Source organism: Capricornis sumatraensis, chromosome 10, assembly GCF_032405125.1.
Source record: "Capricornis sumatraensis isolate serow.1 chromosome 10, serow.2, whole genome shotgun sequence".
In the NCBI taxonomy this organism is placed as follows: Eukaryota; Metazoa; Chordata; class Mammalia; order Artiodactyla; family Bovidae; genus Capricornis; species Capricornis sumatraensis.
The window spans coordinates 53,436,394-53,450,384 of NC_091078.1; the positions used below are offsets into that span (position 1 = coordinate 53,436,394).

General features: G+C 38.0%; 1 protein-coding gene across 23 annotated transcripts in view; it reads right to left on the minus strand.

The window, feature by feature from the left end:
- The window catches only part of CLASP2 (cytoplasmic linker associated protein 2), a 188,135-nt gene that overhangs the window by 79,554 nt on the left and 94,590 nt on the right, over positions 1–13,991 (minus strand). For all 23 annotated transcript variants that reach the window (XM_068982068.1, XM_068982065.1, XM_068982067.1 and 20 more), the window contains 4 exons: positions 13,246–13,305; positions 11,922–11,999; positions 11,088–11,255; positions 6,705–6,760 (listed from right to left, as the gene is read on the minus strand). In XM_068982068.1, the coding sequence (XP_068838169.1) occupies positions 6,705–6,760; positions 11,088–11,255; positions 11,922–11,999; positions 13,246–13,305 (362 nt within the window). The remainder of the gene's footprint in view (positions 1–6,704; positions 6,761–11,087; positions 11,256–11,921; positions 12,000–13,245; positions 13,306–13,991) is intronic.

The window sequence follows — 13,991 nt, forward strand, 5'->3', positions numbered from 1 at the left end:
AGGCTACTGTAAAAACAAAACTGAAGACCAGAAGCAGGAGGCTTAAATCCAAAGCCTGAAAACATTAGAGAACTCTTGAATTCAGGGAACATTAAGCAATAGGAGCTCATCAATTGCCTTCATACCTACACTGAAACCAAGCTCCACCCAAGGGCCAACAAGTTCCAAAACAAGACATATCACTCAAATTCTCCAGCAACACAGGAACACTCCCCTGAGCTTGAATATACAGGCAGCTCAAAATTATTCCAAAACCTTTGATGTCTCATAACCCATCACTGGTCACTCCACTGCACTCCAGAGAGAAGAAACCCAGCTCCACCCACCAGAACTCCAACACAAGCCTCCCTAACCAGGAAACCTTGACAAGCCACTGATAGAACCCCACCCACAGTGAGGAAGCTCCATAATAAAGAGAACTCCACAAATTACCAGAATATAAAAAGACCACCCCAAACGCAGCAATATAACCAAGATGAAGAGACAGAGGAATACTCAGCAGGTAAAGGAACAGGAGAGTTGCCCACCAAACCAAACAAAAGAGGAAGAAGTAGGGAATCTACCTGAGAAGGAATTCCGAATATTGATAGTGAAAATGATCCAAAATCTTGAAATCAAAATGGAATCACAGATAAATAGCCTAGAGACAAGGATTGAGAAGATGCAAGAAAGGTTTAACAAGGACCTAGAAGAAATAAAAAAGAGTCAAAATATAATGAATAATGCAATAAATGAGATCAGAAACACTCTGGAGGCAACAAATAGTAGAATAACGGAGGCAGAAGATAGGATTAGTGAAATAGAAGATAGAATGGTAGAAATAAATGAATCAGAGAGGAAACAAGAAAAACGAATTAAAAGAAACGAGGACAATCTCAGAGACCTCCAGGACAATATGAAACGCTCCAACATTAGAATTATAGGAATCCCAGAAGAAGAAGACAGAAAGAAAGATCATGAGAAAATCCTTGAGGAGATAATAGTTGAAAACTTCCCTAAAATGGGGAAGGAAATAATCACCCAAGTCCAAGAAACACAGAGAATTCCAAATAGGATAAACCCAAGGCGAAACACCCCAAGACACATATTAATTAAATTAACAAAGGTCAAACACAAAGAACAAATATTAAAAGCAGCAAGGGAAAAACAACAAATAACACACAAGGGGATTCCCATAAGGATAACAGCTGATCTTTCAATAGAAACTCTTCAGGCCAGGAGGGAATGGCAAGACATACTTAAAGTGATGAAAGACAATAACCTACAGCTCAGATTACTGTACCCAGCAAGGATCTCATTCAAATACGAAGGAGAAATCAAAAGCTTTACAGACAAGCAAAAGCTGAGAGAATTCAGCACCATCAAACCAGCTCTCCAACAAATTCTAAAGGATATTCTCTAGACAGGAAACCGAAAAGGGTGTATAAACCCGAACCCAAAACAATAAAGTAAATGGTAACTGGATCATACTTATCAATAATTACCTTAAACGTAAATGGGTTGAACGCCCCAACCAAAAGGCAAAGACTGGCTGAATGGATACAAAAACAAGACCCCTCTATATGCTGCTTACAAGAGACCCACCTCAAAACAAGGGACACATACAGACTGAAAGTGAAGGGCTGGAAAAAGATATACCACGCAAATAGAGACCAAAAGAAAGCAGGAGTGGCAATACTCGTATCTGATAAAATAGACTTTAAAACAAAGGCTGTGAAAAGAGACAAAGAAGGCCACTACATAATGATCAAAGGATCAATCCAAGAAGAAGATATAACAATTATAAATATATATGCACCCAATATAGGAGCACCACAATATGTAAGACAAATGCTAACAAGTATGAAAGGGGAAATCAACAATAACACAATAATAGTGGGAGACTTTAATACCCCACTCACACCTATGGACAGATCAACTAAACAGAAAATTAACAAAGAAACGCAAACTTTAAATGATACATTAGATCAATTAGACCTAATTGATATCTATAGGACATTTCACCCCAAAACAATGAATTTCACCTTTTTTTCAAGTGCTCATGGAACCTTCTCCAGGATAGATCACATCCTGGGCCATAAATCTAAACTTGATAAATTCAAAAAAATCGAAATCATTCCAAGCATCTTTTCTGACCATAATGCATTAAGATTAGATCTCAATTACAGGAGAAAAACTACTAAAAATTCCAATATATGGAGGTTGAACAACACACTTCTGAATAACCAACAAATCACAGAAGAAATCAAAAAAGAAATCAAAATATGCATAGAAACTAATGAAAATGAAAACACAACAACCCAAAACCTGTGGGACACTCTAAAAGCAGTGCTAAGAGGAAAGTTCATAGCAATACAGGCATACCTCAAGAAACAAGAAAAAAGTCAAATAAATAACCTAACTCTACAACTAAAGCAACTAGAAAAGGAAGAATTGGAGAACCCCAGAGTTAGTAGAAGGAAAGAAATCTTAAAAATTAGGGCAGAAATAAATGCTAAAGAAACAAAAGAGACCATAGCAAAAATCAACAAGGCCAAAAGCTGGTTCTTTGAAAGGATAAATAAAATTGACAAACCACTAGCCAGACTCATCAAGAAGCAAAGAGAGAAAAATCAAATCAATAAAATTAGAAATGAAAATGGAGAGATCACAACAGACAACACAGAAATACAAAGGATCATAAGAGACTACTATCAGCAGTTGTATGCCAATAAAATGGACAATGTGGAAGAAATGGACAAATTCTTAGAAAAGTACAATTTTCCAAAACTGAACCAGGAAGAAATAGAAAATCTTAACAGACCTATCACCAGCACGGAAATTGAAACTGTAATCAGAAATCTTCCAGCAAACAAAAGCCCAGGTCCAGACGGCTTCACAGCTGAATTCTACCAAAAATTTCGAGAAGAGCTAACACCTATCCTACTCAAACTCTTCCAGAAAATTGCAGAGGAAGGTAAACTTCCAAACTCATTCTATGAGGCCACCATCACCCTAATACCAAAACCTGACAAAGATGTCACAAAAAAAGAAAACTACAGGCCAATATCACTGATGAACATAGATGCAAAAATCCTCAACAAAATTCTAGCAATCAGAATCCAACAACACATTAAAAAGATCATACACCATGACCAAGTGGGCTTTATCCCAGGGATGCAAGGATTCTTCAATATCCGCAAATCAATCAATGTAATTCACCACATTAACAAATTGAAAAGTAAAAACCATATGATTATCTCAATAGATGCAGAGAAGGCCTTTGACAAAATTCAACATCCATTTATGATAAAAACTCTCCAGAAAGCAGGAATAGAAGGAACATACCTCAACATAATAAAAGCTATATATGACAAACCCACAGCAAACATTATCCTCAATGGTGAAAAATTGAAAGCATTTCCCCTAAAGTCAGGAACAAGACAAGGGTGTCCACTTTCACCGCTACTATTCAACATAGTTCTGGAAGTTTTGGCCACAGCAATCAGAGCAGAAAAAGAAATAAAAGGAATCCAAATTGGAAAAGAAGAAGTAAAACTCTCACTGTTTGCAGATGACATGATCCTCTACATGGAAAACCCTAAAGACTCCACCAGAAAATTACTAGAGCTCATCAATGAATATAGTAAAGTTGCAGGATATAAAATCAACACACAGAAATCCCTTGCATTCCTATACACTAATAATGAGAAAGTAGAAAAAGAAATTAAGGAAACAATTCCATTCACCATTGCAACGAAAAGAATAAAATACTTAGGAATATATCTACCCAAAGAAACTAAAGACCTATATATAGAAAACTATAAAACACTGATGAAAGAAATCAAAGAGGACACTAATAGATGGAGAAATATACCATGTTCATGGGTCGGAAGAATCAATATAGTGAAAATGAGTATACTACCCAAAGCAATTTACAAATTCAACGCAATCCCTATCAAGCTACCAGCCATATTTTTCACAGAACTAGAACAAATAATTTCAAAATTTGTATGGAAATACAAAAAACCTCGAATAGCCAAAGCAATCTTGAGAAAGAAGAATGGAACGGGAGGAATCAACTTGCCTGACTTCAGGCTCTACTACAAAGCCACAGTCATCAAAACAGTATGGTACTGGCACAAAGACAGACATATAGATCAATGGAACAAAATAGAAAGCCCAGAGATAAATCCACACACATATGGACACCTTATCTTTGACAAAGGAGGCAAGAATATACAATGGAGTAAAGACAATCTCTTTAACAGGTGGTGCTGGGAAAACTGGTCAGCCACTTGTAAAAGAATGAAACTAGATCACTTTCTAACACCGCACACAAAAATAAACTCAAAATGGATTAAAGATCTAAATGTAAGACCAGAAACTATAAAACTCCTAGAGGAGAACATAGGCAAAACACTCTCAGACATAAATCACAGCAGGATCCTCTATGATCCACCTCCCAGAATTCTGGAAATAAAAGCAAAAATAAACAAATGGGATCTAATTAAAATTAAAAGCTTCTGCACAACAAAGGAAAATATAAGCAAGGTGAAAAGACAGCCTTCTGAATGGGAGAAAATAATAGCAAATGAAGCAACTGACAAACAACTAATCTCAAAAATATACAAGCAACTTATGCAGCTCAATTCCAGAAAAATAAACGACCCAATCAAAAAATGGGCCAAAGAACTAAATAGACATTTCTCCAAAGAAGACATACGGATGGCTAACAAACACATGAAAAGATGCTCAACATCACTCATTATCAGAGAAATGCAAATCAAAACCACAATGAGGTACCACTTCACACCAGTCAGAATGGCTGCGATCCAAAAATCTGCAAGCAATAAATGCTGGAGAGGATGTGGAGAAAAGGGAACCCTCCTACACTGTTGGTGGGAATGCAAACTAGTACAGCCACTATGGAGAACAGTGTGGAGATTCCTTAAAAAATTGCAAATAGAACTACCTTATGACCCAGCAATCCCACTGCTGGGCATACACACCGAGGAAACCAGAATTGAAAGAGACACATGTACCCCAATGTTCATCGCAGCACTGTTTATAATAGCCAGGACATGGAAACAACCTAGATGTCCATCAGCAGATGAATGGATAAGAAAGCTTTGGTACATGTACACAATGGAGTATTACTCAGCCGTTAAAAAGAATTCATTTGAATCAGTTCTGATGAGATGGATGAAACTGGAGCCGATTATACAGAGTGAAGTAAGCCAGAAAGAAAAACACCAATACAGTATACTAACACATATATATGGAATTTAGAAAGATGGCAATGACGACCCTGTATGCAAGACAGGAAAAAAGACACAGCGGTGTATAACGGACTTTTGGACTCAGAGAGAGAGGGAGAGGGTGGGATGATTTGGGAGAATGGCATTCTATCATGTATACTATCATGTAAGAATTGAATCGCCAGTCCATGTCTGACGCAGGATACAGCATGCTTGGGGCTGGTGCATGGGGATGACCCACAGAGATGTTATGGGGAAGGAGGTGGGAGGGGGTTTCATGTTTGGGAACACATGTAAGAATTAAAGATTTTAAAATTGAAAAAATAAATTAAAAAAAAAATAAAAAATAAAAATTATCAAAGACCAAAAAAAAAAAAAAAAAAAAGATATTGAATGATGATCCAAAAAGGAAATAGTGGCCAAATGGATACTAGAAAAGTATCCATTTCTAGATTCTACAAAAGTACTTTAAAATCAGGATGCCTCAGTTCCAATGTTGCTGCAAGTAAATCTTCTTGGACAATTTTTTCTCAATATTTCTCTGCCTCATTTCCCCCTTTCGAAAAAATGGGAAAAAATAACTATACTTTGTAAAACTTAATAGGATTGTTTTGTCAATGAAAAGATGATATTTACAACTGATTCATGAAACTGAAGTGCTACACAAGATAAACAGATGACAGCAAGGCTACTGTTTGACCATAAAAATAATGCAAGTAGAACCAGTCCAGGGATAAGATAATTCAGAAAACAATTCAGGTTCTGCCACTCTCAGGCAATGCAAATTAAGTCATTAAATTTCTGGTGTTTAATGGCTGAGATGCTGAAAGAAGTCACCTCAGTTCAAAAATGGACCCGAATAAATATTAAAACATAAAAAATAAAATAAAAATAAATTTCTTGTGTTTAGTTTTTCAGTTTTAATAAGGAGTTTTATAAACTCTGAGTTATGACCCATAAAAAAGCTGTGAAATTAACTGAGTGGGTCAGGATGGAACTTTAAAGAAATGAATCAAAACAGAAAAACAGAATGTGTCACAAGTAAAGGTAAGTAGACTTTCTGGAACTTCAGATTACACTATACACATATATTGACATACACTACATGTTACATGTATGCTGTAGGTATATAATTACATATAATACATTGTAGGTAGTATATGTATATGGTATACAAACACAGGTTGTGAAGTGTATATGTGTGGCATTTACAATGCAAAATGATTTTCTCCTTGTTGGTCACATTGAAACAGGTTAAAAACTATTGGTTTTAACTGTTTAGCTTTTAAACAGTTCTAATGTGCTTCAAAAACTTTTAAGGAAACCTTTATAAATGTTTTAAACTTTTAAATTCTTGATGACACTCTGAGTGAGAAAAGCTTTTTACATAGTAACTTTTATTTATAAAGTCACTTTTACTTTATTAAGTAAAATATGCTATGACTCTTAAAAAGGCAAATTTACCTCTTCCAGCCACAGCAGATGGGTTTGCTGTAGACCATTTTGCAGAAAAAGGGCGACTGCAAAGTAAAAAGAAATACTTTTAATAATTTATCACTCCTCTGACAACCCTTAATGAAACACCACTGAGATTTCTCAAGAGTTGAGAAGTACTTGGTTTCAATTTTTCTTTAACAAATTACTTCCAAACAGTTGTTGTCATGTATAATTGGTATCAAATTAGTTGTGAGGCAAAAATGAAATACTAGCACTGAATAAAGACTGTAAGCTCTACAGGAACAGGGACCAGGTGGCTGCTATTCACTCTTGTCCTCAGCACACATATTATAACGGGGAATTCAATAATGGCACTCTCCAACACTTTTATTCTGAGGTATTTTACCTAGAAGGAGAGAGAGGGAGTACTATTACCAGTACACGGGGAGTTCAGTGAAACCAAAGCCTCCATCACCTAAGTCGTAACAGTTGTGGCCACTGGAAAGTCAAGCAATTACTCTGTAGATATAATGCCATCTACAGTAGTGCTATTAAGTGTTCCTGTGCGGGGCAAGAGAAACAAAGCTGCAAACTGCTGCTGAGGGTGACGTGTATTAACAGGATTAGAAAGCAAAACAGCTAGAATCATTTCAAAAGAATCCACTGCCTCCTTTAATATCTTTCCTGATTACTTACCTTTAACTACAATGGTACTCTGCAGCCCCAAAATAAACATATCTAAGTGTGTAAGAGGGTCTGGAAAGTATACCTATGAATTTTATTTCACTTTATCATATTACTCGTTTGTTCACTTGCTTGTTGTGCTACGTGGCTTGCGGGATCTTTTAAGATTTCATCATTCATCTTTGGCTGCACTGGATTGTCATTGCTGTGCCGGCTTCCTCTAGCTGTGGTCCCAGGCATTCTCGTGGAGGCCTCTCTTGCGGAGCTCAGGCTCTGGAGCGCGCGGCTTCAGCAGCTGTGGCTCTTGCGTGGCAGATCACAGGCTCAGCAGCTGTGGCCCGCGGGCTTGGTGCCCTGTGGCAGGCACAATCTTCCCAGACTAGGGACCGAGTCTGCATTCTCCGCATTGGCGGGGGATTCTTAGACCACTGGACCGTCAGAGGAGTCAGCCTGTGGGATTTTTAGTTCCCAGACCAGGGACTGAACCTGGGTCCGTGACAGTGAGAGCACAGAGTCCTAACCCCTGGACTGCCAGGGAATTCCCTATCTACAAATTTTAAAGGTGAGGGGAAGAGAGGTTAATGTCAGACTACTGAAAATATTCTTAAGTTATTATTGTGTATAAGTCGCTCAGCTGTGTCCGACTCTGTGACCCCATGGACTGCGGCCCACAAGGCTCCTCTGTCCATGGAATTCTCCAGGAAAGAATACTGGAGTGGGTTGCTATTCCCTTCTCCAAGGGATTTTCCTGGCCCAGGGTTTGAACCCGAGTCTCCATGTTGCAGGCCAATTTTTTACTGACTGAGTCACCAGGGAAGCCCTAAGTTATTATTATTAAGCAGTAAATTTGGCATTTGGTTATCAAACCCAATATTATATCATTTTTATAATTATCTCCTAAAACTGTTATGTTGAGGCAGATTGATTCAAGTCCACAGATTTCAAAGTTGTTTATGTTTAAAGATGTTCTACTAGAGTAAGATCACTGGAAAAACCATAGCCTTGACTAGACGGACCTTTGTTGGCAAAGTAATGTCTCTGCTTTTCAATATGCTATCTAGGTTGGTCATAAACTTTCTTCCAAGGAGTAAGCATCTTTTAATTTCATGGCTGCAGCCACCATCTGCAGTGATTTTGGAGGCCCAAAAAATAAAAGTCTGATGCTGTTTCCACTGTTTCCCTATCTATTTCCCATGAAGTGATGGGACCGGATGCCATGATCTTCGTTTTCTGAATGTTGAGCTTTAAGCCAACTCTTTCACTCTCCTCTTTCAGTTTCATCAAGATGCTTTTTAGTTCTTCTTCACTTTCTGCCGTAAGGGTGGTGTCATCTGCATATTTGAGGTTATTGATATTTCTCCTGGCAATCTGTATTCCAGCTTGTGCTTCTTCCAGCCCAGTGTTTCTCATGATGTACTCTGCATAGAAGTTAAATAAGCACGGTGACAATATGCAGCCTTGACGTACTTCTTTCCCTATTTGGAACCAATCTGTTGTTCCATGTCCAGTTCTAACTGTTGCTTCCTGACCTGCATATAGGTTTCTCAAGAGGCAGGTCAGGTGGTCTGGTATTCCCATCTCTTTCAGAATTTTCCACAGTTTATTGTGATCCACACAGTCAAAGGCTTTGGCATAGTCAATAAAGCAGAAGCAGATGTTTTCCTGGAACTCTCTTGCTTTTTCAATGATTCAATGGATGTTGGCAATTTGATCTCTGATTCCTCTGCCTTTGCTAAAACCAGCTTGAACATCTCGAAGTTCACGGTTCACGTATTGCTGAAGCCTGGCTTGGAGAATTTTGAGCATCCCTTTACTAGCATGTGAGATGACTGCAACTGTGCATTAGTCTGAGCATTCTTTGACATTGCTTTTCTTTGGGATTGGAATGAAAACTGACCTTTTCCAGTCCTGTGGCCACTGCTGAGTTTTCCAAATTTGCTGGTTTATTGAGTGCAGCACTTTCACAGCATCATCTTTCAGGATTTGAAATAGTTCCACTGGAATTCCATCACCTCCACCAGCTTTGCTCGTAGGGATGCTTTCTAAGGCCCACTTGACTTCACATTCCAGGATGTCTGGTTCTAGGTGAGTGATCACACCATCATGATCATATCATGGTTTTTCCAGTGGTCATGTATGGAAGCGAGAGTTGGACTGTGAAGAATGCTGAGTGCCGAAGAATTGATGCTTTTGAACTGTGGTGTTGGAGAAGACTCTTGAGAGTCCCTTGGACTGCAAGGAGATCCAACCAGTCCATGCTGAAGGAGATCAGCCCTGGGATTTCTTTGGAAGGAATGATGCTAAAGCTGAAACTCCAGTACTTCAGCCACCTCATGCAAAAAGTTGACTCACTGGAAAAGACTCTGCTGCTGGGAGGGATTGGGGGCAGGAGGAAAAGGGGACAACAGAGGATGAGATGGCTGGATGGCATCCCGACTCAATGGACATGAGTTTGAGTGAACTCCAGGAGATGGGATGGACAGGGAGGCCTGGCATGCTGTGATTCATGGGTTTGCAAAGAGTTGGACACGACTGAGCGACTGAACTGAACTAAACTAGAGTAAAATAAAATATCTTATTTAGATCCTTGCTACTGAAAGAATGGTCCACAGACAAAAAGCAATGACATCCCCTAGGAATATGTAAAACATACAGAATCTCAAGTCCCATCCCAGATTTACTTAATCAGATTCTGTATTTTAACAATGATCTTCAGCTGACTCATATACAAAGTTTGAGTACAACAAGTAAAAGTAAAGGGAAAAAAAAGCAACAAAGCTCATTCAAGGTGAAGGATTTATCACAAATTTAAATAGAAGTTTAGGTACAATTATTCCTACAATAATTATTTTTTTAAATAAAATCGTATCTTCTTTTACTCTGAAAACCTATAAGCCACTGAACTCTTATTTAGTGAGTACTTCCTCCAATTGTGCCCCAGATACCTCTCCTGCCCACCCTGGTACCTGTCCTGGACCAGGAAGTTGCCAAGGCAACTAGCAATCTTTGTGGGGGTGAAGACCCTAAAGACACAGAAACTACAGCGAGGCAGACTGATACTCTGTGAGCTGCTCTTCCCTAGAGAAATCTGCAGATATTTCTGGCCACTGCTAGGAATCCTAGCCATCTTATAGGGCTCGAGAAACAGAAAACAGGGTATAACTGCCAAGGCAGCAAGGGTATGAGGTGGCCAGCACAATGATGAGAGTGGAGTTTCAGAGAAGTGAGTCAAACACTAGATAACTTTGTCCCCTGGAGGGAGTTGCTAAAATCTCAAACTATGCCAGAGGCAAGGAAAGAAGGAAATGGCGTTTTTACCAGTCACGCAGTGCTGTGTAAAAGTTTTAAAGACGATTTCTGAATCTCCATTATAATCCCTCCATAACAGTGCCCTAGAAATGGGCTACTTACTATATGGACTATTTTGGGTGTATTAAAAAAAAAGTATACAAATTAGTGGTTTCCAATCTTTCTCAAAGAAATGAACATATTCTAATAAAATATGTCTGAAACTGTTCACACAAACTTTGAATCCCTAAACTCAATCCAATGAGAAGAAGCTATACAAGCATGTGATCCAACCCCTGAGGCAATAGACCAAAGGAAATAAGCACATCCAGTCATCAGTCTTTCAAGGCTTTAAGAAGAAAGCAACCATCCAACTTAAGGAACTCTGTGGAGCTGAAAAGAGGAAGTAATCAGTAATGATCCTTTATATGACCTTACTTGAGGCTTTCTTGGGAGCTAGATGAGGACCTGTCTGATTGTGGAAGAGATGCTACACTGCCAGAACTCTTTAAGTAAGTCTGAAGACTCTTCTGATAAGACGGCTCGAGGGAATTATACAGTGTTTCAGCTTCACCGGGGAAGTGGTTTCTAAGACCCATATATGTCCTGTAAAACAAACAAACAACAAAATTTAAGGGTTTTTTCTAAAAAAACAAAAACACCTTAAAGAAATAACTGCATGATTACACATTAACGGTAAAATGTGTACATTCAAGAAGAGCAAAAGTTTTTAACCCCAAAGGTTTTAATATAGCCACAATGTGCCAAGTGAATACTTTCTAAATTAAACAAGTTTTTGGAGAAAGACAACAGGCTTTTGAGAAAAGGAGATCTCAGTTAAAAACCTGACTATAATCCTTACAATTTGGGTGGCCTTGTGCAAACTTCCAGAACTCCAAACTTCACTTGCCAGAGGAGACAGCACCTTCATTGGATCATTTTAAGGATTAGAAAAGAATATATACCTACTGCCCTACAAAGTACCAGGTACATAACAAATGTTCAGTAAATTAGGTATTTTTATTCACAACAAAAGTGAATATGTTATGATATAATACGAATACTGATGGATATATAAACAACAAGGCTAAGTGAACTATTAAGACAACCAGTACAGGTTTAATGGAGAAAAATCAATCTCCACTTGACTAAACAGCTGATCAAATACAATACTTGGGACACTTTCAATATTTTCATTCTCCCAGTATAATTTCTGTCGAAGAAAAGACCAAAGTATGTTTAAACCACCACAAAAATACCTTATAGACTTACTTTCTTGCCTCCACTCTGGCCTCAGCATCAGCATCATGAATTCCCTTCTTAATAGTTTCAACCAAGACAGCTGCATGTCTATAAAATAAAGTACCTTTAGGTTCATGTATAAAACTGTCTATCTCACCACAAACGATACTGCCTATATACTATATATCACACATCAATCACAAATGGGCAAGGGAGAGAAAAAAGGTAACTAGCATATACTATTGGAGAAGGTTATGGCAACCCACCCCAGTGTTCTTGCCTGGAGAATCCCAGGGACGGGGGAGCCTGGTGGGCTGCCGTCTGTGGGGTCGCACAGAGTCAGACACGACTGAAGCGACTTAGCAGCAGCAGCATATAATAATGAATCTAAGATTGCAACATTTCCTAATAATCCGCCCCACACATTTTGCTCATGTATGGTTTCCTTCTGACAAGTCAAACATTATAAACCTGAACATAATTATTTTTATATGGAGTCCAGATAAATAGTACTAAAATTTTAAATTTTTAATGAATTAAAGAAAATCTTTTGTGTGGTTCCTCAATAACCTACCAGTGTAGAAATGTGCTAGTAGTAAAATCAGTTACAATCTAACCAAACTGAATAGCAGCTGCCACAAAAGAACGTAAAGAAAGCTTGGAATTATATCATGCCTGCAGTAAACAACATATTCTATTTTTTTTTAATGGGTTGTGAATAAATTTAATGCTTTCCATAAGAATGGAAAATCAGCAATGTATTCAACATAAATACATGTATATCCCAAGCTTCATATGAGAAACAAATGAGAAATACAGCCATACAAATAGCCAGTGACTGACTAGCTGCCCATATTTTCCTCTTTTTCACAGCAGAGTTTCATTAAACATTGCCCAGTATATACATGGCCAATGACACCTGACAGCTGGTGTGGAGAAATCTGCCAACAAATCTCTCTTATGTTTTTTATCTCTTTCCTCTGCAAAGAAGTGCCTTTCTTCTATCCTAAATCATTCATTACTTGATTAATTGCACCTTGGGAAACCTATCTTACATGAGTAGAGAGAGATACATTTTAAAATACCTGCCCAATGTAACCTGGAATTTCTTATATAACCTGGAATTTCCTGCCCAATTTAACCTGGAATTTCTTGCCCATTCACCTAAGAGACCCTCAAAGAAGAAAATCACAGCTACAATGAATAAGAGGAACACCTCAGCTTTAAAGGAAAAGCAGTACAAATAACTTTTAAAGGAAAATAAGAAATAATGCAAAACCAATACCATCAATTTCTAAAGAAGTAATGACAGAGGGGAGGGGAGAGTGGCGGAAGAGGAAGAGCCAGTGCGTACCTTTCCAATGAGTGAGTCTGCCACTCCTGTAATAACAAATCTAGAAATTCAAATGAACGCCTGAAAAATAGAAATTACTATTAACTAAATGCTGCAACATTAATACTCAGTTATATAATTTTATAACTAAATGCTAATTAATACTTTCTTCTATAATTCTGCATTTTGCCTTCTGAATTAAACTATAAGACATTTTTAAATATTTTTACTCTCAAATACTTAACTCTTTTTAAGACTCCAACTATTCCTATGCTTAACAGTTCAAAAAGACCTTAATTTTAACTTGGAAATGTTTCTCAGATATAAAATTTAACTTAACTTAAAAGATACTTATCAAACACCTACTATGCACTAGAAACTGAAGACACGGAATGGTGGCCAAGAAAGCTACGAGGTCAACTCAAACACCACATGCGAAACAACAAGTAATCCTCACCCTCTCAGCCTCCTCATGGAGCCCGTATGGTACAGACCAGGAGATAACATGGAGGTTAAATTAACGTGCCCACAGTCACAGAGCTGGGACTTAAACCCTGACATTTTAACTCGAGCGATCACAGCGTGAAGCAGCTGACATCACCTCCCTCATCCACATCCAATAATCATGTCTCAATTCTGTCTGAAATCTCTTGAACTTACTGAATAAAATCTCCTTCAGTCAATTATCACAAATACAGCTCCAGTTTTCCACCGCTTACATTTCCATGAGATGTAAGAAGTCCTACTTAATTAAACCAATGCTTCTC